An 11,559-nucleotide genomic window follows, 5' to 3' on the forward strand; every position below is an offset into this window, starting at 1 on the left:
CCCAGGGAGGCTGTTTAAATCTGGTGAGAGGTGATAGCGGCCTCCGTTTCTCTGCCTACAAGAAGGGTGGCTGTGAGGACTCAGTACAGAGTTGGGTGAGGAAAGCTTTTGTGAATTGAAAAGAGCCACCTGGATGACAATTGCCATCATACCGGCTTTGGTCTTACATTGTGGCCTTCCAGACCCTAAGATGGAGGTATAGTGACTTTCCCGTTACTTTGCATCTTTAGAGATAGAGGGTGGAGCTCGGTTCTCTGCCATCATCTCCCACACGTGTCCACTCAGGCCTGGGTTGGGTCACGCCAAAGCCCTGTCCAGCTCCACGAGTCAGCCGTCGGCCCCTCTGGCTCCCACGTTCCTGGACCCCAGGCAGCGTGGGCAGAGGATGCTGTGCTTTGATTGTTGATGGTAACAACCACGTGAGCTCCCGCAGGTGCAGGTTAGCTGTCCAGTGTCAGCATCTCCAGCCCAAGCAGTAGACCTGGGGAACTGCAACATGCCTGGGGTGACAGCAGCTGCTTCTCTGGGAAGTTGGCAGCCTAGGTGCCAGTGTTGGCCGAGGCTGCTCTTGTGAGCCCCACAGCTTCTACCCCACAGTGAAGGTAACAGCCTTCACTGGCTCGGATGTCTCTGATACTTATTTTGCCTTTTCCCAAAAAACTCTCTTCCTGGCTAAGTGTCAGGACTGGGACCTGGGAGCACAGCCTCATCAGGGGTGTTAGTGTAGACCAAGGGCCACCATGGGCCCATAACAGGACCCACATGTGTGGTTACAGACCTTTCGCTCCCCGGAATCCTTAACTGGGAGGGGCTGTGGGGAGGATGGGAAGAAGTAGGGCTTGGGCCTCAGGCAGGACTGGCATTGCAGCCCAAATGCTTCCCTTACTCCCATGTGACCCTGGGCAAGACCCTTGAGCTTGGAGTTTGCTCATCTCTGAGTGGGGCTTATAAACCCTACCCCGGAATGTTGTGAAAATTCAGTGATGTGCTTTTTTTAAATTCAAGTCCAGTTGACACACAATGTTACATTGGTTTCAGGTGTACAGCCTAGTGATCGGACAGCTCACTTATGCTGTGCCTAGAAGTGTAACTGCCATCTGTCCCCATGCAGCGCTATTACAGTGCCATTGACTGGTCCCTGTGCTGTACCTTTCATTCCTGTGACTTTTCATTCCATGATAGGAAGCCTGTACTTCCCACTCCCCTTCACCCATTTTGCCCATCCCCCAACCCTCTAATGATTTTTTAAATTAAAGAGCCTGGTCCGGAGCAGCTACCCAGAAGTTGTTGGTTTCCCTGTCTCTCCACTTCCCCACCCTGTAATGGAGCATGTTCTAACCATTTTATTCCACTTGTGAAGTGCCTCTCCCTGTCACTGGCCATCCTTTTATCAGCTACCTCATTAAATCTTCATCGTGGCCCAAAAGATAGTGCTGGAACCGTCATGGCTGCCAGTGAGAGAAATGTGGTCTGACTGAGCCCTCAAAAGGGGGAGGGGACCAGCAAAGCACTCCCAGAGTGCCAGCCCTTTCCTGGGTCTGGGGTCACAGAGCTGGAGCAGATGCCATCCCATCTGGTTGGGAGGCCAACAGGAAGTGACTTCATCCCAGGGATCACATAACTGAGCATGGGGTTAGGGAAGAATCTGGGGCAGGAGATGCAGATGATTCCTCTCTAGGGATAAGCAGGAGCCCTTTGTGGGAAGAGCCATTCCAGCTGAGGCAGTGAGGTGTGGCCACAAAGTGTTTTCAGGACCAGGCTGTGTTCAGGGCTCCTTGGGCATGTGGGTGTGGTGCGGGGCAGAGTGGGGCACTGGAGGCTTCTGAGCAGACAAGTGAAGGGTTCGTTCGTGTGTGTGTGTGTGTGTATGAGAGGGAGAGAGACAGACAGACAGATAGACACTGAGAACCTGAGAGAGATCCCTCAGGGGCCAGGAGGATGCAGGAGGCCTTCTGGAAAGAGGTGGCAGTGGGAGGGATAAAAGGAGGCTGAGGTGGAAGTCTGAGGAAGGGGATTGGCAGGACTTGGTTGATGGCAAGAGAGAAGCTAAGGAGTCCAGCCACAGCTCTTAAGGGCCACTTTAAAGAATGGGCTTCTTGGGGCACCTGGGTGGCTCAGTCGGTTAAGCGTCCGACTTCAGCTCAGGTCACGATCTCGCAGTCCGTGAGTTCGAGCCCCGCGTCAGGCTCTGGGCTGATGGCTCAGAGCCTGGAGCCTGTTTCCGATTCTGTGTCTCCCTCTCTCTCTGACCTTCCCCCGTTCATGCTCTGTCTCTCTCTGTCTCAAAAATAAATAAACGTTAAAAAAAAAAAATTAAAAAAAAAAAAAAAAAAAGAATGGGCTTCTCAGGCGCCTGGCCAGCTCAGTCAGTACAGCATGTGACCCTAGATCTCAGGGTCATGTGTTCGAGCCCCACATTGGGCATGGAATCTTCTTAAAATAAAAAATAAATAAAAATAAAGAATGGGCTGTTCTTCAGGTCTCTGAAAACACACAGGACAGAGCAAAGACTGGGGGAGCCACCATTGTGAGTAAACTAGTTTTATCACTCACTTTACAGATGAGGAAAATGCAGCTTAGATTTGGGAAAGTGACTTACATAGGGTCACACAACCAGTAACTTGTCCATGCTCTTTCCATTGCTCCTTGCCCAACTTCCCCCACCTAGACTGGGCAGAGGGGCTCTGGATCTGTAGCTGCTGTATAGCTTGAATCCCAGGGCCTGAAATCCCTGCTCCTTAGCCCAAATGGAAAGCCCCAAGGTCAGAAGAGGGAGGTTGTCTTGGCCAGCCTGTTACTAGCTAGGGGTGTCTCAAAGAGCCAAGCCTCCAGGCCAGCCTGGTGTCCCCAAGATGCCTTCCCCATAGGCCAGGGTCAGGTCACCCAATCGGGAACACTGACCTTTGGTTCCAGACAGATCAAGCCGGCACACAGGACTCTTCCCTCCATACCACCCTCCCCTTACACTTTATCATGAAAATTTTCACAGACACAGCAAAGTTGAAAGATTTAACATTGAACGCCCATATACCTACCACCTAGACTCTACCGTTAACATTTTACTATACTTTTGTGATCACAAATTATCCATCCCTCAATCCCTTATTTTAATCATTATTACACTATATGTTAACTAATTTGGATTTAAATAAAATTAAAAATTTTTTTTTTAATGTTTATTTATTTTTGAGACAGAGAGAGACAGAGCATGAATGGGGGAGGGTCAGAGAGAGGGAGACACAGAATCTGAAACAGGCTCCAGGCTCTGAGCTGTCAGCAGAGAGCCCGACGCGGGGCTCGAACTCACGGACCGTGAGATCGTGACCTGAGCCGAAGTCGGACGCTTAACCGACTGAACCACCCAGGCGCCCCTGGATTTAAATAAAATTTTAAAAAACCCCACAAAGTATAGATATCACTATATTTCCTGCTAAATATCTTAGCATGTATATTATTAACCAGAGCTCAATACTTATGTTTTTCTTATATGAAATTTATATAAGGTGAAAAACACAAATCTTAACATGTACATTTTCTTTTTTTTATAATTTTTTTTATTTTTTCAGTATATGAAGTTTATTGTCAAATTGGTTTCCATACAACACCCAGTGCTCATCCCAAAAGGTGCCCTCCTCAATACCCATAACATGTACACTTTCTGAAGCTGCCTTTCATTCAGCAAAAATTTTAAATTTATTTATTTTGAGAGAGAACATGCACACACAAGTGTGAGTGGGGAAAGGAAAGAGAGAGAAGGGGGAGAGAAAATCCTAAGCAGGTTCCATGCTGTCAGCTCAGAGCCCAATGTGGGGCTCAGTCCCATGAACTGTGAGATCATGACCTGAGCTGAAATCAAGAGTTGGACACTTAACTGATTCAGCCACCCAGGTACCCCAGCAGCAAAATATTTTTGAGATTCACTTATATAGCTGCAGATAATAACATATTGCTTTTTTAAAATAAACTTTTAAATTCCAGAATAACTTTAGATATAGAAAGTTCCCATATGCTCCACACCCATGATCTAAGCCAGGGAACTACATTACATTTAAGTGTCCTGTCTTCCCCATGTCCTCTGCCTGCTTTCTCAATCTTTCCTAATTTCTCATGACCTGGACAGTCTTGAGGAGCGCTGGCCAAGTATCTTATAGAGTGTCCCCATTTTGGACTTCTTACGCTTTTCTTTTCATAAGTTGGGGGTTTGGATTTTTGGAATGCTCAGTCGGTACATGCTAGCCACCTGATTTCATAATGATGTTACCCTTCATTTGTTCAAGATAGTGTTTGCAGGGCTGCTTCAGGATAGAATTACTATTTTCTCTTTCCCTGCTCTGTTCTTTGGAAGTAAGTTACCTCTCCTAGCCCACCCTTGGGGGCAGAGGGTGGGGAGTAGGAAGAACTAAGCTGCACCTCCTGGGTGAGGTATGTTATTTGGAATTCTTCTGTAACGGTTCCAAAAGCAATTCTCTCTCATTTATTCAGTCATGTATGAGCTGGTTGCTTTTAATTTATTTCTTTAATCAATATAATACATATACATAATTTACAATGTTAAGGATTATAAGGAAAAAGAATGGTTCCCTAAGGGCTTAGTTATTTGTTTTGTTACTTGTAAATAACATACATACTCTGGTTTTTTCCCCCATTTTATATTAAATTGAACTATATGAACTTTCCAATATGCAACCATTTTTGATCTGCAAAAATGGCCATTTCATATGGTTCAACCTAATACCTTGTATTTTGACTTTCTAATCCTTGTGCTGCTGATTTTGTGTGACACTGGAGTTGGTTCATTTGTTTTATTGTGAATTGTGACTTTGCATTTGATCCTCATCACATCTGGCTCCCAGCTTAGCCACAGCTCCAGACCAGACACCTTGGGCCTAGGTGAGAAAGGGGCTGCAGGATGTGAGGTCAGCCTTTGCTGTGGTAACTGCCCGCCACGGGCAGCTGTGGAGCAAAGCCTTGGGGGGTCCCTGGACTGTTAGCTCCACGGATACCCTCAGCTGCGAGTTCTCTGCCCTGTGGCAGACTGGGCCCCAGGTAGATCACCTTGCTGCAGCGTCACGGCCACTAGGCCAGCTCTCATGTGTAGTCTCAGGCCAACTATTGAACCTTTTGTGCCTCAGTTTCCTCTGGTGTAGGTCCTCAGCTTTTCCTTCAGGCCCCTCTGTGTTCTCCTTCCTGCCCACAGTATGAAGCTGTCCAGGACAGGGGTCTCCGGAGGTCAGAGGCCAAGATCCCAGGCTCAGCTCAACCTCTGACCTGTTCTAAGACCCTAGCTGGGTGTTCCCCCTCCACTCCTCCACTGGGCTTCCATCTTCCCATCTATGCCAACAAGGTGGTTGATACTAATGGTCTAAGAGGCCTCTAAGTAGCTGAGAAATGGGGCTGTGAGCCCCTTTCCCCACATCCTGCCATGCAGCAGGGCTCTGCTCCTCCTGCCCCGGGCACTGGGAGTCTTGGGATGAATGGGATTGTAAAACAGCACAAGTCCTTATTCCTCTCTGGGCTTCTGTGAGGGGGATAGTACTGAGCTTCTGGGGCCCTTTGGATTCTGTGGCCTATCCAGGAAAGGCCAACTGAGCTGGTCACGGATACCATGGTGGTAGAACGCCTCAGGGACCCTGCCCAGTCCAGGGGAGGAGGCACAATCATCAGGCAGTCACACAGATGAAAGAAAAACTGCAATTTGGATGAGTTTGTGTTACCAAGTAGAGGTTAATGGGGCCAAGACCCAATCTGGGGGTGTGGGAGGGCTTCTCTAAGGAAGTGATCTTTCCTGAGACCTGAAGGGTAAGCAGATGTTGGCTGGATGAAAGGGAAGAGAACATTGCAGGCAGAGGAAACAGCAGAGATCCTGCAGCAAAAGGAAAGAAGCCAGCGTGGCTGGAGCTGAGTGAGGTGGAGCAGGTGAGAGGGTGAGGCATGCACATGGGGCAGGGACCAGGTACAAGGCCTCAGAGCCCCAAAAGAGTCTGATCTTCATCCTAGGAGCCCCAGGAAGCCTTTGGAGGACTTTTAGCTGGGAAGTAATAGGCCTAGATTTATTTTGAAAAGCAACCTCTGGCTGCGAGGGAGAATGGATTGGTGGGGTCAAGGGTGCGGGAGGCCTGAGACCAAGGAGCCCAGAGCAGAGATTGCTGTTGTTTCGATGACAGTGGCTTCGTCCAGGGTGGTAGCTGTAAGAACAGGTAGAAATGGGTGGATCTGAGAGTTTGGGAGATAAAACTGCCAGGACTTAGTGGCCTTGTGTCCAGGAGAAGTATCAGGTTATTCTGTGGCCTAAGAACCTGGAGGGAAGATGGGGGCATGGGTTCACCATGGGAGCAGCAGCTTTGACCGGGGGCTCAGCTGTACCATGGAGGAGCCTGTGGGCACCCAAGAGGTGAGGTTGGAAGGGCCACTGGCTGCAGAGGTACATTCTGGAGTGCAGAGGCCAGGGCCTGGGAAGGTGGCGTGAACCCCACAGGGGTGGAGAGGGGCAATACAGGGGCACAGGGGTGGAGAGGGGCAATGCAAGACCTTGTGGGGTCAGTTTAGGCCCTGAGGTAGGAGTCCCTGGGCAGGGTCACCCCAACACCCGCCTACCCTCTCAGAGACCCAAGGTTCAGGGGTAGGTTCCGCAGAGCTTCTCACACCTTCTCTCTCCCCCCAGATCCTGCTCATCTCTGATTACTTCTATGCCTTCCTGCGGCGGGAGTACTACCTCACACATGGTCTCTACTTGACTGCCAAGGACGGCACGGAGGCCATGCTTGTGCTCAAGTAGGCCTGGCTGGGCACAGGGCTGCATGGACTTCAGGGGGTGGAAGGGTCAGAAGCTGGGCCAAGCCCCCTAGCCAGAGTTGCCAGCAGAGGAGGCCTCCGGCAGATGAGGTTCGAGTCCAGGGTTACAAATCTCTGGCACCAGAGAGGAGCCATGGCTGGCAGCAAGGCCAATGGGGAATAGCCAGGAGCTCCTCCACTTGGACCCCCACTTTGTGGTTCTGCACACCGGGGAGCCCCCTCCGAGGCTCGAAAGGGGAAGAAGCAGGTGAGCAGGGTTTGTTAGGTTGTGACTACTTAATAAATGGTTTTTTTGTTACAAAGAAATCGATCCTGGGCCCACACTGCACTCCTGGAAGGGGTGGGCTTGGCCCCTAACACCACCGTGGTATACTACAGGTATACTACATACTGGTGTGGGTTTCTAGAATGAGCCCCAAGTCCACAACACACAAGTTTGTGCCCTGGCCAGCTGAGACTGCTGTAGGGCAGCCTACTCCCACCCCACCCGCCAGCAGCTCCCACCCCCCCCATTCCCCAAGCAGCTGGAGGCAAAGGGCCAGGCAGGCCTGAGCAATCTTTATTCTGCAGAGGGACAATGACCACAGATCCGTACACCTTGTCAAGACCAGGTGAGCCAGGGGCCAGTCTTTCAGGGGTGGGCAGGTCCAGGCAGGGGGGCAGCGCCTCAGGTGAGGGAGGGGCAGATGGGCAGGGGCCTAAAAAAAGAAAAAGACAAACCACAAGGAGCAGGGGTGCTGGGAGCTCTTCCCTATCCTCCCGCATCCCAGCCAGCACCCAGAGGGGTAACCCTAACAATGACTGGCCCAGGACCCACCCAAGGGCAGAGTAGGTATGGTTGGTGCGCCCTGGCTAGGAGGCGGCATCCCTGCCCAGCCCACCCAGGGCAGAGACCGTTAAGTTCAGGAGCCAGGAGCTCCCTGGGTAGAGCCTGACAGGGCCCCCCCCCCTCCCCCATTCCCAGGCCAACCCCTCCCCCCCCCTACTGCTGCTTCAGAAGCCGAAGGTTTCCTGGGAGGCGTAGACCATGTAGAGGAAGCCATCGTCATCCTTCTCCTGCTCGTAGATGTCGGCGATGGGTGTAGACACGCTCACCATGCTGTGCTGGTTCACCAGCAGGAAGAAGGCCTGCGTGGGGTTCAGCTGCAGGCGGCGCCTGGGGTGGCAGAAGGGCATGTCAACTGTGAGGGGCCAGGCTCCTGGGTGGGTGGTGCCCTGACCACACCCCCCGCCCCATCCCCAATGATTCTGAGACCACAAACATCCCAGCCCTTTCTGGAGGCACTCACCTCTGACCTGACATAGACCCCAGCCCTGACCTTTCCCAACCTACCTAGGACTGGGATCCAAAGCCCGGGCCCAAGTCCCACCCTCCCCCAGAAGGCCCCAAGCCCCTTCTGACTGCTGCTGCCCACGCACCGGATGATCTTGACCAACTCGCTCATGTTGACATGGTCTGGCACCAGGAACTTGGTCTTGTCCAGGACTGGCAGCTGCTTCTCACCCTTGTAGCGCTCGATGATCACCTAGGGGTGGGGCAGGGGATGCGTGAGATGGGCGGGGCCTGGAGCCACAGGGATGGGAGGGGGCGGTGGGACTCACCGGGATCTTGCTGGGGTGCTGGTCGCGGATCTGCTGCACCTCCTTACAGCGGTCGGCTGCGGACAGGAGACAGGCAGTAAGGCCAAGAGGTCCCGCTTGCCCCGCCCGTCGCCGGCCCCGCCCCCCAGGCTCCCGCCCCCGGGGCCGTCAGGCCCCAGGGCCTGGCACCGGCTGGACTGGGAGGCGAGGCCCCGGCCCAGGCCAGAACCTGCCTCCCGGCCCAGGGGGTCCAGCCTGAGTCTGACGTCACGGGGCTGACGTCGCCTGCGGCAGTCAGGGTCAGTCGTGGTTCCCACCTCCCCCCCACCCCGTGTCCCCGCTCCACACCCGCAGACTGCCCGCAGGGCCTCACCGAAGGTCCGCCGCTGCTTGAAAGGCCGGTCTGAGGGCATCGCGCGGGCCCGGCGGGGCGCGCAGGCCGGGGCTCCGGGACGCGCGGCTTGGGGGCTCTGGCTGAGATTCGGGGGCTCCGCGCCTCGCGCTCAAGGGCTCCGGTTCTCGAGCTGAGCCTGGCGGCGGTGGCTCGGGGAGGTAACTCGCCCGGGTGACGTCAGGTCACAACATTCCTTAAAGGGGAGGCCGGCGCACTGCTCCCATTGGGCCGACGCAAAACCCGCCCGCCTGGGCCTGTGACGTCATGGCGCAGAGAGCTGGGCTCCAAGCCAGCACCGCGGAGGGGTGGGGCGGGGCTCCCAGGTCGCGTCACAGTCCTGTGACGTCATGAGCTGCCGGCCCATCTCCCCGAGGCAGGGGCTGAGAGACTGGCAAGCCTGCCGGGAGTTGAGAGAGCTGACTCGCAGCTCTGACAGCGGGAGAGCGCGCGGGCCAGTCTGGGGCTCAGCATTTTCCGTTCCCCCTGGTGCTAAGTCATCCCACAGCACACTGGGAGGCCGTTCCCTTCAAGCGATGGTGTGAGGCGCTGGAGGTGACGATGGCAGTAAACCCAAAAACCTCGCCTCCATGGAGCTCATGGTTAGAGAAAGAAAGCTAGGGTCGGGGGGATTACAACTTGAAAACAAGATGCTAAAAAGGAACACAGGTTTTCAAAGGAATTTCTAGAATTGAAAAAGCTATTTGAAATTCAAGTCTGAAAGGATCAGGCAAGAAAGTAGATGGGACACAGCAGAAGATAAGTCACGCAACTGGAGGATTGAAAGGAAGCAACCAGAGAAACAAGGTGATAGACCTTCTAAAAGGGGAGGTGATAGGAATAGGGACGTGAGAAGACCCACAGGTCCAGTCAGAATTCCAAAAGGAGAAAAAAGAAGTGGGAGAGGCAGTTCTTGAAGAGCTTCCAGACTTGATTAAAGACCAGGATCCTTACATAAAATCCAGAGCAGGATAAATAAAAGTAGCATCGTGGCACTTTGTAATGAGTTTGCAGAACTCTAAAGAGAAGAAGAAAAATGGTGAGCAACTAAGCTGGTAAACATGTAGGTAAATAAACAGTGGAACATGAACAGTGATGATTAATCTGGGGAGTTACAAAAGGAGCACAGGACACAACCGGAAGACTGGAGAGAGTAATCAGTTCAAGTGTTCTAAGAGGCTTGATATATTTGAGGGGCACAGGATAAAGATACTGATAATTTACAAAGCATTGTGAATTCAGGAAGTGTGTATTTCAGACACTTACAAGGGATCACTAAAAGAATAGCAAGTGTAACTGCCAATAGAGAAAAGGAGAAAAAAAAGTAAAAAGAATGGTATATAAATGATGCAAAACCAGAGTAAATGTAAAACATGAGTAAAAATGTTTTACATTCACTTATTAAAAACATGATCAGGGGCGCCTGGGTGGCTCAGTCGGTTGAGCGTCTGACTTCAGCTCAGGTCATGATCTCATACTCACACACGAGCCCCACCTTGGGCTCTGTGCTGACAGCTCAGAGCCTGGAGCCTGCTTCAGATTCCGTGTCTTCCCCTCTCTCTGCCTGTCTCCTGGCTCATGCTCTCTCTCTGTCTCAAAAATAAATAACATTGGGGCGCCTGGGTGGCTCAGTTGGTTAAGTGTCCGGCTTCAGCTCAGGTCATGATCTCACAGTCCGTGAGTTTGAGCCCTGCGTCAGGCTCTGTGCTGACAGCTCAGAGCCTGGAGCCTGCTTTGGATTCTGTGTCTCCCTCTCTCTCTGCCCCTCCCCTGCTCATGCTCTGTCTCTGTCTCAAAAATAAATAAAAACATTAAAAAAATAAAGAACATTAAAAAAATTAAAAATAAATAAATAAAACATGATCAGACTGGCCAAGAAAAATAAATGCAGCTCTATATGCTGTTTACAAGAGGACATTTAAAACTTAAGGGCACCAAAAGTAAAATGATGGGAAAAGGTATACTAGAGAAAAGCTAACCAGAAGGTATAGCTATAGCAAAATCAGACAGAAAAGGCCTTAAGGTAAAAAGCATCATTAGAGATCCAGAGGATGACCAATAAATGATGAAAAGTACAACTTGTAGGAAGACAACAATTCTTATAAAACATACAAGTTAGAGGTCTAAAAGGCTGAATGTATAAAACAAAAGTGATAGGATACAAGGAGAAATGGCCAGATCTTCCATCATAGTGAGAGATTTAAGACTTCTTTCAGTAACTGATAGACCCAACAGCCAAAAAAAGATATAGAAAGATATTAATAATCCTGATCAATGAACCCTGATGGAACCCTGAACCCAGTATTGCTACTTTCAAGCACACAAGAAACATTTACCAAAAAATGACATAAAAAATGGCCCCAACTTGAATCTCAACAGGTATCGAATAGTTTCATAAAGACCATATTCTGTGACCACAGACCAGACCCAAATAAATTCTAAATGTTTGGACACATAAACATCTAAAAAACATTTTACTCAAAGATGAAATCCTATTGAAATGAAAACTATTTAGATCAAAAAAAATGAGAATACACTTAAAAACTCAGGGTTGGGGGAATACAACTAAAGCAGCCTATAGAAGATTTATAGCCTTATTAATTATAGTAGGTAAGAAGTACAGAAAATCTACAAGCAGAGTATTAAAGAATTATAAAAAAGTAACAGGGTCAACCCAAAGAAAGTGGAAAGAAGAGCAGAAATTGATGAAATAGAAAACAAAAATACTAAGATAGACCACAAAGCAAAGCTGGATCTTTGAAAAGACACACAGAATAAACATTAATGTGCCAAAT

The 11,559-nt window shown here is 50.6% G+C and overlaps 2 protein-coding genes across 3 annotated transcripts in view; one reads left to right on the top strand and one right to left on the bottom strand.

Moving 5' to 3' along the window:
- The window catches only part of PIGU (phosphatidylinositol glycan anchor biosynthesis class U), an 83,492-nt gene extending 76,390 nt beyond the window's left edge, over positions 1-7,102 (top strand). For both annotated transcript variants that reach the window (XM_019458728.2, XM_019458729.2), the window contains one exon: positions 6,662-7,102. In XM_019458728.2, the coding sequence (XP_019314273.1) occupies positions 6,662-6,775 (114 nt within the window). In that variant the 3' untranslated portion in view covers positions 6,776-7,102. The remainder of the gene's footprint in view (positions 1-6,661) is intronic.
- A 227-nt stretch (positions 7,103-7,329) lies between these two features.
- Positions 7,330-8,990, bottom strand: MAP1LC3A (microtubule associated protein 1 light chain 3 alpha). Its single transcript, XM_053890335.1, has 5 exons — positions 8,747-8,990; positions 8,395-8,450; positions 8,212-8,318; positions 7,779-7,948; positions 7,330-7,490 (listed from the first exon to the last, which is right to left on the bottom strand). The coding sequence occupies exons 1-4, from the start codon at positions 8,784-8,786 to the stop codon at positions 7,786-7,788; spliced, it is 366 nt and encodes a 121-aa protein (XP_053746310.1). The 5' UTR covers positions 8,787-8,990; the 3' UTR covers positions 7,330-7,490; positions 7,779-7,785.
- Positions 8,991-11,559: the final 2,569 nt, after the last annotated feature.

Source organism: Panthera pardus, unplaced genomic scaffold (genome assembly GCF_024362965.1).
Source record: "Panthera pardus isolate Hobbes unplaced genomic scaffold, ASM2436296v1 HiC_scaffold_25, whole genome shotgun sequence".
Lineage (NCBI taxonomy): Eukaryota > Metazoa > Chordata > Mammalia > Carnivora > Felidae > Panthera > Panthera pardus.

Excerpts from the sequence above, each read along its gene's own strand:
- MAP1LC3A (XM_053890335.1), bottom strand. The coding sequence starts at position 8,786 with ATGCCCTCAGACCGGCCTTTCAAGCAGCGGCGGACCTTCG. Across the intron at positions 8,451-8,746 it reads CAAGCAGCGGCGGACCTTCG|CCGACCGCTGTAAGGAGGTG; the intron begins GTGAGGCCCTGC and ends TCCTGTCCGCAG. Across the intron at positions 7,949-8,211 it reads GAGTTGGTCAAGATCATCCG|GCGCCGCCTGCAGCTGAACC; the intron begins GTGCGTGGGCAG and ends CTGCCACCCCAG.